Genomic DNA, 19356 nt, shown 5'->3' with positions numbered 1-19356 from the left:
ATTTACTTTAATAAAAATTAAGAACATAAGTACTAGTTTGAATGAACCGCAATAAAATATGTAACATTGTCATCAATTTTGCTACAATAAGAATCTTTGAAATCGGGATCCAACTCTCCTTAGGGTGGACGGAGTGCATAGGCACCCGACCGGTACCGGTTTACACATCATTCCAACCCTCCGGTACTAGTAGGGGGAGAAGCGTTGTTGAGAGAGTGGTGCCAGTATCCATGTCTATGTTTTTGAACGTTAGAGCAATAAAATAATATATATATATATATAGATAAAGATATATATGTATATATATAGGGCCCACATTAACGGCTAAATCTCTCTCTTCTTTTCTTCTTCTTCTTTCTTTCCTTTGCTGCTTCTGTCCATTTTCTTTCTTTTTTTTTCTTTGATTTCAATCAACAAAAGCAACAATCTATTCACAAATATCATATATCACAACAATGAATCGAAGAAGGGGCAATACAAAACGTAATGAACGCGATTACAGTCAACTTCCAAAACGACGTAGAAACTCCCGCCCCCAAACAATCGCGATTCATTGCCACCTCTTCCTCTGCCACAAAACACCGAAAATGTTTACATACCGGTACCCGTTAATGATTTCTTGAGTCAAATGGATCCCGGGTTTTTTTATACTTCTAGGGGGTTTGTAGGATTCGCGAATGAAAGTCAACCCAGGTTTGAGTAATTTGCGACGAGTGGTTAAAGGAGGAGGAGGAGGAGGAGGAGGAGGAGGAGGAGAAGAAGAAGAAGAAGAAGAAGAAGAAGAAGAAGAAGAAGAAGAAGAAGAAGAAGAAGAAGAAGAAGAGAAGAAGAAGAAGAAGAAGAAGAAATACCGGAGACTCAAGTACCGATCAAAGGAAAAAGAGAGTGTCGTGGATGGGGGAAGGATGAAGAGGCGGCGTTGGCAAAAGATTGGTTAAACGTTTCCGAGGACCCATACACCGGAAACGCACAAACGGTCGGGTCGTCTTGGAAAAAGGTGAAGTTTGAGATGGAAAAACACTTGAAGCGTGATTCGGGGGGTACCCCATACGTGTGTAGTTCGAAGCGGAAGGCTTTGAAACATAAGGTTTCGGGTTTTTGTGGTATTTACAATGTTAACAAAAGTAAAATGTTGAGTGGCCAAAGCAATGAGGATGTGTTTTAAGGCGGTCGTGGCATTGTATATGCGGAAATACAATAACAAGTTCGGGTTTCTGCATGTAGAGGCGTGGCAAAATTTGAAAAACGGACCGAAATGGGCGGAAGTTGTTACCTCGGAGGGGATTTGTGAGGATTCGGGGAGCAAAAGGGCAAGAACGGAAGGGTCAAATGTCAATGTTCATTCATCTGGGGAGGCGTCGGTCCATATTGACTTGAACGAGGACCAGTTTGATCAAGAAAAGGACAGTGGGAACGACATTGACGCACCATTACAGCCTGCTAGACTCGTGCCGCCATGTCGTAAAGGTAAAGGTAAGCAGCCGTTTACATCCACCTCCACTACATCTGAAGAATTCTTGAAGATGGTCACCGAGCTGAAATGCAACAATGAGGATAAAAAGCGAGCTCGAGGGGAGGAGCTTCAGATTCAGAAGGCAATGATGGATAGCTATATGGCGGCGGAGGAGGCTAGGAAAGTACGGGAGAAGGAAATGACACGGATGATCCAAAGTCAACAGCGGCAGAATGATATGGACTTCGTCATTCGGTCACACGATCACCTCACCAGGCCGATGTTGGAGATGGTTTTGGCGCAGAAACGCGCCATTTGTGAGAGATACTGATGGCCGATGCCTTAGTTTAAGTTGTTTATGTTTTAGTTATTTGTGTGTTTGAATAATAGTTTATGTGTTTTAATTGTATGTTAATTTTTTAAATAAAAGTTTTAATTATTGTTGAATAAAAATAAATAGAAAATAAATAAAATAGAAAAGGTGGGGAAGGCTAGGGAGGTATTCCCTGCAATTAGACACATGATCAATACATATTGAAAATCAGGAAGGGCAGGGATGGCGAGATACTCCCCACCCTTAGACCTTGCTACTAATACTCATGTAAAATATATATTTCGCATTTCATATTTAAGATAAACTAGCGGATATACCAATTGAGACGTGTTGCACGGTGCACGTAGCAACCAACAAATGACTACGCATTTGGAGATCTATATCTCATTCATTAGTTTATATTGTGTCAAACACGTGTATTTAACTTTGTTACAATATCTAAAGACATCTAATATCCCTTTTGAAAAGAAAGTAAACAACAATTAAGATTAGAACGTGGATTTAGTCTACAAATTTAATTATTGGGTCGTGGGATGGAATATAGATTCTTTATTTTATTTTTTTGAATGCTTTGTATATGTCAACAATATATTTATAAAATGGAGTATCTAACACAAACCTGGCTTTAAAATTAGCGATTTCTTCATTTTTTCTATGTCAACATATAATAAGGAGTATATTACAGATTTTGTTCTATCATTAGCTATATATAACAGATTTTGTTCTATTATCTATTGTTTATATATTTTCAGAAAAGTCTTGTCCGTGTTTTCGAATTATCTTTAGTAGTAAATTTCAACAAGAATATATTGAAATAACTCTGTATTTTTCAATAATCAAACTTAAAGTTGAAGACTTCTTTTATCCATATATTATTAGTCATAGAACGTCATCATTTTTAGTTTTGTCTTTACGTTAAACTTATACAACTTCACGCATTGCGTGACTATTCTTTAATTTCTAGTTCTAGTTTCTTTCATTGTAATTGATTTAAGTAGGTAAACCTTGAAGCATAAATATTGCACAAGTGCACAATTACCGCTCCCACACAATCATAAACATAGGTGAAGATCCATTCAAGTTAGTTTCAATTACTAAGTCAAGTTAAATAAATTTTAACTATTGGATTATTATCAAAGGTCAAAATTCAAAGATATCTTTAAATCTTGACCTTTGATGTAAAGCCAGTGGTTAAGATCTCTCAAACTTTGACTAGTCAAGTTGGGAAACTTGAGGAATTCCCCTTTCTATTAATATAATAACTAGCATGGTCTCCACGTGTTGCGACAGATACCATTGATAAAACGTCTTGTAACTCCACGTTGAAAGTTGGTTGCGGTGGTTGTGGCTACAATTTTTTAGAGAGGTTTGTTCAGTGTATATGTGAGAGAGTGTCAGAAAGCGAAGGTGAATTGAAAGTATATTTTAATTGGGAGTTTAAATATGTTGATAAAAGAAGGGTATTATTATCATTTCGCATCTCTTCTTTTCAACATCTACCTATAATCATTATAAAGTAGTATAGATAAGTGTTTTTACTATTGTCAATAAAAACTGTAGGGGATGATTAAACTTTTTAATTTATCGTTTTAATAATCCACTTTCTAACAATATGATCATACGTGTGGTATAATTACATGATGAGATTATAGTAAAATAAGATTAATAGATCACATATAACCTAGGATTAAAACATTAAGATAATTATTAAGAGGATGACTTACACTACTACAAAACTGAGGAATTCCGACGGATATTTCCGACAGATACTTTCTGTCGGAAATTCCTGATAGATCTCCGACGAATTTCCGACGCAAAATGATCCAACTTACTAATCTGCAAATTTTCGACAAATTTCCGACGGTTTACTGACAGAAAACTCTTCCGTCGTTATTCTGTCAGGAATTTTTAACTATACTGGCAGATTTTCGATCAAATACCGTCGGAAACTAAAAATCTGTCGGTAATCCGTCGGAAGCTTTTTTAAATAAAAAAAACATTTTTTAAAATGAAACCCGTCGGCAATCTGTCGGAGTTCGTTTTCGTTAAATAAAGTTTTTGCTTTATTTAATTCTGTCGGAACTCTGTCGGTATTTCCCGACGAAAAACCGACAGACGATTAATAGAAAATAATGAAAAATGAATAAATACAATTTCGTCGGCATTCGGTAGGAAATCTGGGTATTAGCGACAGAATACCGACAGATTACCGACAGAACAGTTTTTTTCACTTTAATTTACCAATTATCAATATTAAATAATGTTTAATTAGTACAAATATTAGATATTTGTTAAAATTTTATTTAATATGTATAGTAATATGATATCTTTTTGAATATAATTATTCACATATATGTTCTTAAAATGGAACAACGATTATGTACCGTTTGTATCTCATATAAAACTTTAACCGTTTATGGGTGACGTTATTACCAATAAGTCAAATGTTGAAACCATTCATAAATCTGAACTCCATAAGATGGTATCACAAAACATATATATTAAGGGTATTTTTGGTACAAAGCTTTTAAGAACTTTTAGGAGCTTCAAGCTTTAAGCTTTTAACAAAAAGCTAATATTTAATTCAAAGTTTTGTTTGTTTGATTGAGCTGGAAGCTTTTAAAATTAGGAAAAAAACTCTTTTTCCCAACGCTCCTTTCACTAGCGTTAGAAGATGGCTACAAGCTTTTAGGATATAACATTACATAAATAACCTTCAAGATTTTATTAGCAATCACTTTGACTGTGCATAATTAAATAAGAAAACTTAATAAATTACGAATACTTTGGTTGAGAGTTTACATGTTTGAAGCCAGGTGTAACATATTGACACAAGTTTTCAATTTATCCTTGTCATCACTATTAATATCCTTTCTATCACTATCAATAAGTGCATTTAGAAAATCTATTAATACACTATGATGTACATGTGTTTACCAATTGTATTACAAGGATTAAATTTAGATATATTGTATACACATATATCATCACGTTTAGTATTAAGTACTTTTTATTTATGTCTATTTTTGTCATTTTATACATTTAACTAAAAGCTACAGTTACTCTACCAAACACTTAAATATATATAAAAAGTTATAACTACCAGCTTTTGGCTACAGCTACCAACCACCAGCTTCTAGCTTACAGCTTACAGTTACCAGCTACCAACTAGTTTTGTCAAACATACCCTAATTGCCCGGGTTGTTCAATATGGACTGAAATGAACACATTGTATTGTTCGTCAATTTAGTCTGGTAAATTTACATCTATTAATCATTTGTTTTAAAGTAAAAAAATTAGTCACAAACTTAACTTTTCAGTTTATTAATTAGATATTAATCATGAATACTACATGTACTTGACATTTAAAGGAATTAGCCAACCAAAAACCTTATTCCAAATCAATATTGATTTGATCTTATTTATTATTATATAAAGATTAATTATTCACTTTAAACCGTTTTATGGCTTTTATTTGAAAAACATACCATTCGATGAATAAATAAATAAATAACTCAAATATCTTTTGGGTAAAAGGTCACCCTGTTTAAATTTTTATATCAACAACAATGAACAAAACATCAGAAGCATCTCTTGATCGGCACAAGACTATTGGTGACAAAAACTCAAATATCTCATTTATAAATTGATATAATGTTTATTTTGTACACTGAAAAAAAAAGTTTAATTATTCACTTTAAAACTTAAAAAAAAATAGTTTGATTAAAGACCAATCATATGTATGTACTAAATTATTCTCTTTTTAATATATAGAGATATAGTAGAAAATAATGCATTTGATCATCATCCTAAAATTATGATTTTCTTCAAAAACTTGATAAATTAATAAAAGCCATTGTAACTTACTTCGATATTAAATTTATAATTTTAAATTTTAAATTTTAAATTTAAACTATCTTAGGAGTGACAAGTCTGTAGGTTTTTTCCCTGAATCACCTGTAACGGCTTATGTCTACATCTCGTAGTCTAGAGCACGTGCAGGGCTTCACCATTATACGGTGAGGTGTTCCCTGATGTCGATTACCGACTAACTGTTCAAAAAAAATGTGGTACTGTAGTTATTTTAAGTGTTGGAGGATCTATTTTGTAAATTATTTCATTAAAGGTCTTATAGGTACATTAAAAGGAGATGTTTAAATTATTGAATAAAGGATAAAAGTATTTTTGGTTTTGTAAGATAAAAAATGATGGTTTGTTTTATTAGATGGTATAGATATCTTGCTAAAAAATATATACGTATATGTATATAATAATTATTATATAAAATAAGAAAATGAATAAAAATAACAAATAAAAAAAATCACTAGTGAGATTCGAACTCACTACTAGTTGGTTAAAAAATATGATGTCAAACCATTCCTCCAAACTTGACTTTTAGATAATTTTCCACATTCATAATTTATATACTTTGATAAAATCTAAGTAAATCTAACCCTAATATTACTACTTGTCTTCCGCCCCCCTTTTTTTCATTACAGTTTTTTAGGTCTCAATCAAAAGGTGATTGGCGACTGGCGATTTATATGTTCGTTTTTCCTTCTCTTCTTATCAGATTTATATCACTACATATAGATAAATCCCCAAATCGAGAACTAATTTTGAGGTATATAAAAATATATGCTTAGTTTTGAGGTATATAACGATGGTTAGTTATATTGTGGTTTCGGGGACAGGATGTCTTCCTTTACTCTTTCTTTTTAACAGTATACAACTTGGTCTTCTAATAACAAGGTTTTTTTTAAAGACTTTGGTCATCACTTAGTTTTATTTGTAATTTGACAAAGTAGAAGTTGTGCCATTTACTTTCTTGTTTTGATATATTTGAACCCGTTTAGTCACGACATATAACATAATTATTATTTTAATGTATGTATTTGTGAATTTTGTTTTTAAGTGTCCGGGTTGATTAGCTAGTATGTATATATATAGGATTGTGTGTGTGTGTGTGTGTCTTCAGGTGCCACATTTGACAGGTCTGATTAGGTTGGATATTGGGTTAAATTATTCATCTAAAACACGGTGTTTTATTGCAGTCAAAGTTTGAATGGGCTCCAGAACATCATACTAAAGTTAAGGCAAATTGGGATCTTCTTTTGAAAAGGCGATACCGTGATGTCATGAGGGATTCTCGGGAGGATGCTTTCAGGTTAGCTAGAGAGAATAGTGTGATTGTCGGAATGATTGGAGTGTGCTAAAGCCATATCATCCAGAATGGATTGATGAACCAAATTGGGCTGCCATGATTGATACTTGCTGGAATACAGAACGATGGCAACGCAATTCAACTAAGAACAAGGTTAACAGGGCTACGTTAGTAGATGGGAAAGTGGGTGGTCATTCTGGCGGTTCACGCAGTATGATCCATACCTAACTGTTTATGGTAACTTATATTCTATTTAAAATTTTCTTTTTCTCCTATTCAATTTATCTATTTTTTTATAAACTTGATTACAATTCTTGTAGGAAAAAGAAAAGGGTGGTCCAGTTTCTTTCATAAAAGTCTATGAAAAGTTTTTCACAAACCACAAGAGTTTACCAATCCGAAAGCTAAGAACGTTTTGGTAATCTCTCTTTTAAATAGTAGTCTTAAATAAGCTATAACATTTAGTTGGTTAATTTGTGTTTCTAAATACTATAGGCCGAGTATAATCGACTTTTGGTGGAGGAATTTGGGTCTGATAATGATGAGCACCCTAGTGAAATTGTTCTAAATCTTTGGGAGAAGGCATGTGGGGGGTTGAAAAAGGGAAACTTATTTGGGGCGACCAAGGATATCTTGGCTATGGTTGGAGTGTCATTGAAGAATTGTAGTCAGTATGGAAGTCACGTTGAAGAGGTTAGTTATTTGTTGTTTACATTGCTCTAGTAAATGCTTGTGTGATTTAAGTTTAGTGCTTGGTAATTCAAAGTTAATACTACTAGTCAAGTTAATAGTTTCATATTATGTGCTTATTGCTCATTTAATACCCGCTACACTAGAATCTACTCCTGTTTCCATTTTTCTTCTACTTAATCCTATTATCGTTGATGTGGTTGTCATTTTGCTATTTTGAGTGTTGTGTTTCGGCCGCTACTTGAGATAATGAGATCCCTTTTTTCTTTCTTTCTATTCTGACCTAAACCCGTTAGTCTATAAAGATGAGGTGTTCTGCTTGTTGTTGTTGTTTCCTGTTGTTGCTGTGTTTTGCTTCTTGCTGTTGCGGCTTGCTATTTTTGTAGTGTTTGTGATGCTGTCGCTGCTTGTTGTGTTCCTGATCTTTTTTGTATCTGTGCTTGCTATGTTTTTGTTGGTGTTGTTAAAAACCAAACAAAAACATTACTTTGTGATATATTAACTCCAATGATACAAACCTATCCATAGTTTGTTTCTCTTTTTTGCTTGCTGTTGTTATTGCTACAAACCAAACAGAAACATTACTTGTTGTTGCTTGCTGCTGCTTGTTGCTACAAATCAACTAGAAATACCTTGGCTTTGCTGATTAGTCTATTTATGTATATCCTCAATTTTACACAGGTTGAAAGTTTAAAAGAAGAATTAAAAAGGCAGAAGACAGTAGCCGAGGAAGCTGAAAAGAAATCAGCAGAATTGACAATCAAGGTCGCCGAGTTGCAAGAACGAGAAAAAGAAAGAGAAGTAACGATGTCAAGCTTGCAAGATCAGATGAAAGTTTTTACACAGTTTATGCAAAGCCAAGGTGCCAAAAATATATAATCTAGCCTCGTTTAATTTTGGAACTTAGATATCTTTTGGATTTGGGCAAAGCCAAGGTGCCACAAGTTAGTATGAATATAATCTAGCCTTATGTATTTTTGGAACTAAGAAATCTTTTGGATTTGGATCCCATTGTATTTTGAACAAGTTACAATTGGCGATTTTTGTATCTTGATATGTGAAATGCAATTTAGGCGTGTTTGTTATGCTATTTTATTTATTCAGGTTGGTTTTCGTTTATAAAACTACAGGGAATATAAAGATTTTAAAAAATTGAAAAATGAGCTACATTTTTCTGACAGACTTTATACATCCTATTTTCTGTCGGAAAGCTACAAATAGTCTGTCGGAAACGTTTTACAAAATATGTCGGAAACAATTCTGTCGGAGATTTTTTCGGGAAACATCTGTCGGCAATTTTGTCGGGGAAAGATCTGTCAGCAATTTTGTCGGCAATTTCTGTCGGTAATTTTTATTTTCCGACGGATTTTTTAAGAACTATTAAAATCATACGCCGACAAACGCCCGACGGAATATCGGTCGGAAATATTTCCCAACAGAAAGCTTCCGTCGGAAACTAGTTACCCACACATGTTTTTCCGACGTGGTAAAGCTGATTAGCGACGGTTTTCCGACGGAATTTTCCGTCGGAATTTCCCAGCTTTGTAGTAGTGTTAGGTGATCTGTCTTTACCCAAAAGGCTAAAAAATATCTATATAGAGATCTATATATAAAGATATTTATTTATTTTGGATAAAGGGAATTTAAATCCCTGTTGAATTTTATAACAACACTCAAAATAATAAACTACAAGTAGTAAAGCTACACTAGTTCATAACTTCATATATGGGATATGTCATATGCCCCATATAAGTAATAAAATGAAACCAAACAAGAAAACCTAGGAAGATCTAGCTTAAGACTATGCAACAAATCGCATAAAATAGGCAAAGAAACAAGCTAGTAAAAATATACTCGCATAACTAATCAGCATCCATCTTAAAAAAAAAAAAAAGAAATCTCCACGCACACCCCAATAATCTTCAAGCACACGCACCACACAATCGGTCTTTTTAAACTCTAGTCCCATGAGTCTCATTCGAACAGAAGCCATAATAATGGTATATATAGTTGATGAATATATATAGAAATTAGTTAAACTCCGTTGAGATCGCTATTCCTATGCCAATAAGTATAAGTGAAACTTGCAGCACCATCAGGAACATCTTTCAGCACCAATTGGTGACCTTTCGGATAATATATTCCTGTTCGAGAATCTGGAATCCAACAGCTTTCTTTACGTTCCTCGTGGTTTCTATCTTGTACCGTATTCTTGAATGACTGCCCGTCATGTTCATCGTCATAACATCTAGCAGCCACCTTGCTGCTCATGAAACGTCCAACAACTGTCTTATTGGTAGTTATGATACCACTCCTCCTACATCAACATACCTGTGTTAGTTTGTTATATGATAATTATGAAGTAAAAAATGCACACACTTTTTGTGTCAAGTTAATTGGAACTGTTAAAATGTTCATAAGTTGGATGCACCAATGAACTACAAGTAAAAAATATTGATACGTTTTAATATTTTACACTTGATTTTGGCCCAAATTAAGAGAAGAAAGAACACAACGCAAGAATAGTTATTTATCGATACATCTTGGCCCAAATAGAAGTAAGAACCCAGCCCAAGAACAATACGGTGAGCAACGAATTTTTTCTTAGCCCCCATTGGCCTAAATGTTTGGATCGCCACTGGTTGGATGTTATGAGTTTAAATATTTTCAAGCACTCTGATAATGGCATAATTAAGGTAGATTCTTATAGTATAATAATTAGGAAACTTGTAATAATGAATATGATGGATGATAAAGAAATGTAGTTTTTCAAATAGGATACAGAGGCAAAAACACAACTAATAAAAGGGTATAGTTATCGCATGGGCGGAACTACCTTGGGTGGTCCGGATTACGGGTCCGTTCAACCTATTTAGTATAATTTTTTTTCTTCCAAATACGTTATATTTTTTAATGGTACTACGGGTAAAATAGATTGAGATACCGGTCAATGTAGATAATCCTAAACTTTTGAAAGATTTTATAGCAATAAAACTTATAAAGATGTATTTGTGCCACTAAATGAGAAATGAAAACTAACAAAAGTGGTAAATACTCTTATAAAACGATAAAATAGCGAAAAATCCTTAAAACTGCTTAAAAAACGTAACAATCAAGTCGTTAAGGTTACTTTGCACGGATGCGAGATTAGTGAAAAAAATTTGTGCTACCAGTCAATAGGAATCCTGGTTCCGCCACTTATAGGTAAATGAAAAAAACATAGAGAAGAAAGGGAACGATGATGTCAATGATCACATTGATACTTCGAATCATATCGTTTATAGTTTTAAAAGAAAAACATTGAAAATCAAGAGAATGAGAGACTAACCTATGAAGTACTACTACACTCTTTATGGTAGATGCAATAAGTCCACCTATAATACTCATGGCTCAAAATGTTGAAATCGATGACAACTTGTTTTTCCTGTTCGAGTACAAACTTGTTAAAAGAAAAACTCTTATGGATGATGATCAAAGTGCATGCAAGTCTTCTTTTATGGAGGCAATAAGGTACGGTTGAAATAAGAAAAAGTTATAAAGCACAGATTCTTCCATTCATTGTGTGTATATTAGTTCTGTAAATTCTAGAATAGGGGGCATGAAAAGCAACATGTTAGTATGCTACTATTCTATTTTTCACACTCTTTTGAATGGATTAAATTAATTAAGCCAAGGAATATAATCTCCTTTGGAAGTGTTTTGTTGGGGAAGAACTAATTCGCCTGTGTACTTAACAGGTTACATGCTTTATGTTTATTGTTTCCCATTTATGGGGTCGTGTCAAAATAAACTTTGATTATTGATCATCCATTTATAAAGAACAATAATTATAAGTCCAGTCTTATAGTTATCTTATCCCATTCACACAGAATTTTCTTATTGGCAAAATTAGCTTGATTTTAAATCACTCATTTTTTTTAGGAATCAAGAAGTCTAAATCTAGTCCTAGATTTTCTTTCAGGAAAAATAATCATAACAGAACAATATATACACCCTTCGATTAAATGCTCATTTGGCTATATAGTTTGGGATAATCGATCTACGCAATTTCAAAACTTTTCCTTCTCCCCTTTTTTTAAAAAACATTTATACATGACATCCAAATAAGTTTTAATCCCTACTTTGGTATTAAAAAAAATACCAATTAAGTTTTTCCATAATAATAAAGGTTTTGTTAAGCGAAACACTAACGGTTTCGCTAACAGTTTCGCTAAAATGAATTAAATAGTTGTACACTTACCATAAAATTCAGGATAGTCTTTGATATGAAAAGGTACAATGTTTTTATATACGTTAAGTAAAGTCTTAATGGTTCATTTAACATTTTTTTTTTCTAAAAAGTTAGAACCAATAATTAATGGCGAACCATACCTAAGTTATGTGTATGCAACCTCGTATCTCATGGCGGCTACTGGAGGATTATATACATTGAAATATGAAATTTCTTTGTGTAACCCTTGTACTACGACACTACGTGATAGATTAAGCTTTGCTTTTTCCAAAAGGGATCAGCTATGATTGAATGAATGTTTATAGTATGAATAAACTTAAATCGTGTTGATAGTCTATATGTAACTTATCCAATTTATGAAATAAAATGGCTAAATTCGATTGTCGCTATATGCAATGAATATTTATGCATAATTTGTTATACAATATGTACATTTGTGCATAGACACAAATTACAAGGGAAATATCAATCGGTAATGGCTAACAACATATTTAGCCGGTAATCTATTACACAAATTAGATAAAATAACAAGTTACTTACATACAAATGATAGAATTTAAGTTTATTTCTACAATAAACATTCGATCATATCTCTTATTAAGGGTGAGATTGAGTCGGTTTGGGTTGGATTTGCCCTAAAACTGAAACTCGAACCGATACTTTTGGTTTTTGAAAACTAAAAACTGTTACGGTTTTGCTTCGGTTCGGTTTGTCAGTTTTTTTTTCGGTATTTTATTTTTACTTTTGTGTAGTGTCGAATGACACATTTTTATAACGCAATAAGTTTTATAAGTTCAAATGGTTGGTGTTTGTATTCGTTATTATCAATTTTGAGTTATTTTTAATATTTTTATTTGAGAAGTGCTAAATACAGCCCTAAGGTGCATAAAAAACTTGCACATTCCATATTAAAAATTCACCCCTAAACTTTATGGTAAATGTACAAATAATTTATGCACTTTATTTAGTAACCTCCTTTTTATTTTGGACAGTAGGAATGGGTATTGTGATTTACTCAGGACTTGCAAATTAAAAAAGTATAGTTAATATTTTTGTCAAATGGCTAAATACTGAATTATTATTGATTGTAAAATACAACTATATGTTTCTTGTTGTACAGTGTGCATTTAGTATCAGGGTATGCATTGGTGGGAGAAGTATAGAGATATGAAATATTGTATGCTAACCTACAAATTGTAATTGTAATATCATTTAAATATTTAATAAATAAAAATATTTTTTTTGGTGCGGTTCGGTTTTTATCAGTTTTTTCATATGAAACCAAAACCCGAACTAATCCGGAAAACCAAACCAATCGGTTTCGTTCGGTTTTCAGTTTAAGCCCTACCACCCTTGGATCGAAATGCTTGCATCATCTTTGACTGTATTTTTAGTCAAAGACGTTTTTATCTTTCAACTTTCACAATTTTTTTGAACACTCATAAATTTCGACTTTTTTTTTGCAACTTTCGCTATTTTATTCAAATAATAGATTGCTTATAGATTAATTGCAGGCAATTTGAAAAACACTCTTTTGAGTGCGATCAAACGGATTTTTACAAAAAAGCATGTCCAATGTTTTGATAACAAAACAATATAAAAAACGCCCTATTAAACGAATATATTTTAACTTTGGTCCATATTTTAATAAGGGTTTTATTTATAAGTTTACAAATTCTTGATTTTTTATTAGTATGATGATTATAATCGACCCTCCATATTTTAATTAGGGATTTTCTTTAAAGGATCATTAAAATGCAAGATAAATCTAAAATACAAGATAAATATAATTATTAAAGAAAATATTTTCCTCAGTACGGTATATTTTTTCTTCTCTCAGTATTTTATACCTTTTAATTTTTATATTTTTTGTCAGCTTTTTATATGTACAAGTTTAACTATTTTTATATGGTTTATCCGCGTTTCACGCGGGTTACAAGCTAGTTTACCTATATTTCAAGATATAAATTATTTTTTAGAAATAGAGAAAAAAAAAGCCATTTAATTACCCTGAACTCTAAAAAATCACATTTTTGATGTTACCTTACAAGTTTCAACACCCAAAAAAAAGTCAATATTATATCTTTTAAGTTCGTCGAAATTGTTGAGTTTTTAGTGCCAATAACACACAAATTAAGAAATAGCTTCTACATCACACAAATAGAAACCGAACCCAATCTGTTGGGTTTTTAAAAAACTAACACCCAACCCAATGGATCTGATTGGTTCAGTTTTTCAGTTCAGCTTTTGTCAGATTTTTTGATTTTTCGGTTTTTCTGTTCAGTTTTTCTTCATCCTATGGTAAAACATAAACTAGCTATTCAAATTTTCTTTCATTTAATTTTATACTTCCATATAAAATTCCCCTAATTAATTGCGTCATTCTTGTATGTCTTTATGTGTTTTATTTGTAGTCAAAGATGTGACTAGAATAATAATAATTAATGAAATATATATCAATGGAGCACGTACTGGTTTTTTCCATTTAGTCATGGGTTGGAATATAGGATTTTCTTGATGCTTTTTATATGCCAACGTTTTATAGATGAATATAATTAAAAATCTGGCTTCGCGCTGTGCATATAGTAGTATCTTTTTAAATTCTATGTCAACTTAAAATAAATTAAACGATCGAGCAGCATAATACAGATTTTGTACCGTTAATTAATCTCCATTGAATCGTTTTTAGTCGTATGAGTCATGTTATATCGACATCCATCATACAATTCATACTGACATCCATCATACAATACATACATACCGGTTGTGTACATCAAAACTAGATTTATATTGGATAAAACACCTTTCAAATGCTTTTATAATGTAGTATAAATGCACGCCATGCTTTTATGATGTAGTATAAATGCACGCCATGCTAGTAAGACGCTAGTTAGTGTTGAATTTATTAGCTAAGTATGTATTGTGTGTTTGTCTCACATTGGAAGGAGATATAAGTATAAGTGTGTTTATAAAAACTAGTTTGATTAAAGTATTCAGATGGATAAAGTCTTTTTGGAGGGAAACTTTAATACCCGTTTTTATAATGGATAAAATCAAAAACACGGTTTTAAGTTTTTGGTGGTTATCCAAAATTGTCCTTGGGTTGGTTTTTGACAATTTAAAAACTGTCAAAACTCTTATATATACAGGCATAGCCGCATAGGGGACGTATTTTCATTATCTTTTTTCCTTCTTTTTTTACTCTGATACAAATACATATATACAATGTTCATATAAAAAGATTAAAACTATGTTGTTTAATCTTTGTATTTGGGGTGAATCATGGGAGTAAACTAGTCTGTTAACCACCAGCGTTAGAATAGTGGAGGCTAATATTCCTTAAGAATAGTGTTTAATCACGTGCTCAAAATCTTTTGTTGTTTATATATATATATATATATATAGGGATCGAGTATTGTAAAACAAGTATTAGAGTAAAATAAATAGGACAAGATCTTAACCCTTAGATCATGGTTAAATTGATACATGAAGATTCACGAAGAAATTGATGCCCTATGATTTTTATGATGCACGATGATTTTCAGTGAAGAAAAACCTATTGTTTTATTTGTTTTACTTTAATACGTGTTTTATTTTACCTAAAACCTATATATATATATATATATATATTTTTCTATTATCAGATTTCTAACAGTTAGAGGCAAAAGTGTACAAATACAATCTAGAAATATAACTGTTGAAATATAGTCATTCTAGATTTCGCCCGAGGCTTAACTTTAACTATAATGATGGAACGAAAATTTAAAACCCAATCGTGTTAAGTGTTAACTAAAGGTTATTATAATATTTCATGCCATCATTTTCAAATTGTAATGTAATTTATCATTTTCAAAAACCGCTAGTATCTTGCTAGTTCGGTCCTTATTATTTAATTAAGTTTTTTTTCGTTCTAAAAAAATATATTTCATGTCATTACTTTCAAATTGTAATGTAATTTATGATCGAACAACTAAAAAGTTGACTTCTAACTTTCTAAGTATCCCACGAACGTGAGAATTATTTCTTCTTAAAAGTAAAGAAATCATATTACATGCTTTTGAATTATCTCATTGTAATTTAACTTCCACATGTCTACAAACCTGGGAAATTTATTTCTTTTCAAACAGTGAAATTATCTTTTAACAGTTAGTCAGTATTCTATATTAAAATATATATATACCTTATCATGGTAAAACTATGTACCTACTTTAAAATATGAGATGTAAACTATAAATTGTTACAAATGATTCAGTAACAAAAAGAAAAAAAAAAACACTTATCACTCCAAATAATCAAACCCTTTTTGAGCAATGACTATTATAGGTGAAATAAATCATATCACATGCATTTTTATATCTCATGAAAAATTATATCTTCGTGTCTCAAATTCTAACCCCTCTCATACAAGGAAATGAAACTATTTCCATTTTTTTATTTTCATTTCAAACAAACATCCTCTACATAGCAAAAGGAAATTAAGAAAAAAAATTAGATTATGGTAGCGTTAAATACATTGAATAAATTAATGCTTCTCGAACAATATAATTTTAGAGATCGAGATGTTGCTTTTCATATTGAATTATAGAAGCATACTTACATATGTTGCTTTTCATGTGTCGTAATATTGGTTAGTTTATGGAACTAATTAAATCAAATTAAAATACAATGAATGGTAGAATATGTTCTTTAGAATTCTTTACTATTTCATATCGGCATCTATCTTATTGCCTCTATAAAAGGAGGCTTCTGAGTGTTTGATCATAAAGCACTTAAAAACAAGTTTGTACTCGAAAAAGAACAAGTTTTCTCATCGATTTCAATTCCCCTTTTTGAGCAATGACTATTATAGGTGGACTTATTGCAACTACCATAAAAAATGTACTTCATAGGTAGAGGGCTCTCATTCTCTTTGTTTTCTTTAGGTCTTTTTTTTTATTTGAACTGTTAATGATTTACATTATTATGTTTGTAACAAATATATATTCAGGAGGAGTAGTTTCATGAATCACAAGACACTTATTGGACGACGTTGCATAAGCAGCAAGGTGGCTAGATGGGATGATGATGATGATAGTAATAAGCATGAAGCGGTAGTGATGCAATCATTTAGGAATAATATTAAGGTACAATTAATGCAACAAGAAGATAGACAACGTATTGAAGGAAGCTGTTGGATTCCGGATCCTCGTACAGGAATATATTATCCGAAAGGTCACGAATGGGTTATGAAAGATGTTCCTGATGGTGCTGCAACCTTCACTTACAACTATTGGTTTAGGAACACCGAACTATAGTTTGAATCTCGCTAATCATTAAAAATACATATAATAACATGTATTATTGGTACTATTATAGTATTATTATCTTTACAACTCTAGCTAGTGAAAATTTAAAGTTAATTAGAACTTAATTAAAAGTTAAATGTATGAATAAATGAGTGTACGTACGTGACATCAATTAGTACTTATGCAACTTTTTAAGGACTACCTATAATTAATTAGTCAATCGAAATTGTAAGTAAAAGATGCATGCGATTATTGTAGGGTCGATATCATGTCTTACGCAAGTATTCTTATTTGTTTCTTTTTATCCAATAAGTATCTGTGCCTTTTCTTATTCGTTAAATATTATCATCAGTATAAAATGTCAGTTATTAGTATATACATTATCCATATAGACAAATGAGTATTAATATTGTTTGTTTTATATGCTGAATGAAGAGTTAGTAAAACACAATGTATGTGAACAAACATTACTGTATTAAAAATATTGATAAAAATAATATATATGTGACATTAATTTCAACTAAGTCATCTTTTGTCACTTAATTAACACAAACATATCACCTAAGAGTTGTCTAGTTAAAAATAATATATGTTTGAATAAATATAATCTATTAAACAATATTAGAGGGTACTCAATGGTGAGTACTCATCCCCCAAAAACTAGTCCCTGTCAGCGCCACATCAACAAAAAATACTCCAAGGACTAATCCCCCAAAAATGCACCCAATGGACTCATCCCTCAAGGACTAATCTTGGACCCACTAATTTTTTTGTCTTCTTCTTTGTATATAGCATTAAAACAACAAAAAAATAAATAAAAAATAATAATAATAAAAGACTCGTCCCTGGAGGGACTAGTGACCAGGACGAGCACCAAGGACGAGTGGAGAACTAGTCTCACCCAATGGTGTAGACTAGTCCCTCCATGCCGGACTAGTGAGGGACAAGCCCCATTGGGCACCCTCTTATTGTCCATTATATACAATAGCTAAAAGAAAAAAAAAATGTTAATCACCTAACTCATATGCCTAAAAATCAACCTAAAACTTTAAGAAATTGACATATGGATACCACTAATTCTCTTTCCTAATCTTGCCACTGATTTTTTCACATTTCATCATCCTATAATTAGGTTGATTGATTATTAGGGATACAAATTAGGTTGATTTATCATTATCGGAAAGAAAAATATTAAAAATCAGTCGATTAATGGATAAAACTACATTGTACCCTTTTGAGTTAAGTCTTTTTTTTTTTATGGAATAAATTAAATCAAACATGTACATATAATTTGTTACATGTGTTGCTATACAATTATTTAATTAGAACAAAATTAAAATGAGAACACTTAAAAACTACATTTTGATGCATTAAAAGTCCATAAAACTGACATAGTACACAACTAATTATCATTATTTAAGTGTTTAACAACACATTGATCCGTCAAAATCGAAAAAATCACGTTTTGAAAGAACTCAACTCGACTCGACCATTTTTTTTTTTAACAAGTTGACTTTATTTGACCAATCCATATTTAGAAAATTTTTAGACAAAATAAGGTGAAAAACTCAAAATGTTCAAATTCAAAATCTAACAAATTAGAACACCTTAATATGTTATAATAAACATATCCTATAAATTTCAGACCTTGAAAACATCGGATGAAGCTCGGAAAAATTTTGCTCGAAGATAGAGAAACTGCGGCCGCAAGCACGATCGACCGTGCTTTGCGTCCGTGCTCTCAAAATCTGAACACCAAGAGGAAATACTGCAGACGCTAAGCACGGTCAGCCGTGTCTGCGTCTGTACTCTTACTGCACACACAAAACATCAAATTTGACTATTAACTCATTTACAACCTTATCCAAACTCAAACACAAGTTCCATCACACATCAAATTTGATTTCAAACCTTCACATGACATAATTTACAACATAATTACTACATTCGAAACTTTAACCATTGAAATTTACACTAAAACAACCAAGCGGGTCACTCGCCCGCATTTACCCAAAGTGACGAAATGACCAAGTTGACTCCAAAATGATTTATACTTCAATCCACCATAATAGTCAAGACTTCAAGACTTAAAATACATCATACACAACATTCTCATTCGAAAGACACATGTATCAAGAGCCAAGAGTTTGAGAGGGAATTAACTAGGTTTCTAACCAAAATGTCATTCTTCTATGGATG

At 31.8% G+C, this 19356-nt stretch overlaps 2 protein-coding genes across 2 annotated transcripts; one reads left to right on the top strand and one right to left on the bottom strand.

The window, feature by feature from the left end:
• Positions 1-9274: 9274 nt before the first annotated feature.
• LOC122598384 lies at positions 9275-11091 on the bottom strand. Its single transcript, XM_043770979.1, has 2 exons — positions 10970-11091; positions 9275-9958 (listed from the first exon to the last, which is right to left on the bottom strand). Exons 1-2 carry the CDS (start codon positions 11026-11028, stop codon positions 9676-9678), a joined length of 342 nt encoding a protein of 113 aa, XP_043626914.1. The 5' UTR covers positions 11029-11091; the 3' UTR covers positions 9275-9675.
• Positions 11092-16668: 5577 nt separating this feature from the next.
• On the top strand, positions 16669-17245 carry LOC122594953. The gene is made up of 2 exons (XM_043767235.1): positions 16669-16761; positions 16860-17245. The coding sequence occupies exons 1-2, from the start codon at positions 16709-16711 to the stop codon at positions 17164-17166; spliced, it is 360 nt and encodes a 119-aa protein (XP_043623170.1). The 5' UTR covers positions 16669-16708; the 3' UTR covers positions 17167-17245.
• The last annotated feature ends 2111 nt before the right edge of the window (positions 17246-19356 follow it).

The sequence above is a fragment of the Erigeron canadensis genome, chromosome 4 (genome assembly GCF_010389155.1).
Source record: "Erigeron canadensis isolate Cc75 chromosome 4, C_canadensis_v1, whole genome shotgun sequence".
Classification (NCBI taxonomy): domain Eukaryota; kingdom Viridiplantae; phylum Streptophyta; class Magnoliopsida; order Asterales; family Asteraceae; genus Erigeron; species Erigeron canadensis.
The sequence above is the reverse complement of the archived record's forward strand: the minus strand, read 5'-3'. Positions and strand labels throughout refer to the sequence as shown.

Excerpts from the sequence above, each read along its gene's own strand:
- LOC122598384 (XM_043770979.1), bottom strand. The coding sequence starts at position 11,028 with ATGAGTATTATAGGTGGACTTATTGCATCTACCATAAAGAGTGTAGTA. Across the intron at positions 9,959-10,969 it reads AGTGTAGTAGTACTTCATAG|GAGGAGTGGTATCATAACTA; the intron begins GTTAGTCTCTCA and ends ATGTTGATGTAG.
- LOC122594953 (XM_043767235.1), top strand. The coding sequence starts at position 16,709 with ATGACTATTATAGGTGGACTTATTGCAACTACCATAAAAAATGTACTT. Across the intron at positions 16,762-16,859 it reads ATAAAAAATGTACTTCATAG|GAGGAGTAGTTTCATGAATC; the intron begins GTAGAGGGCTCT and ends ATATATATTCAG.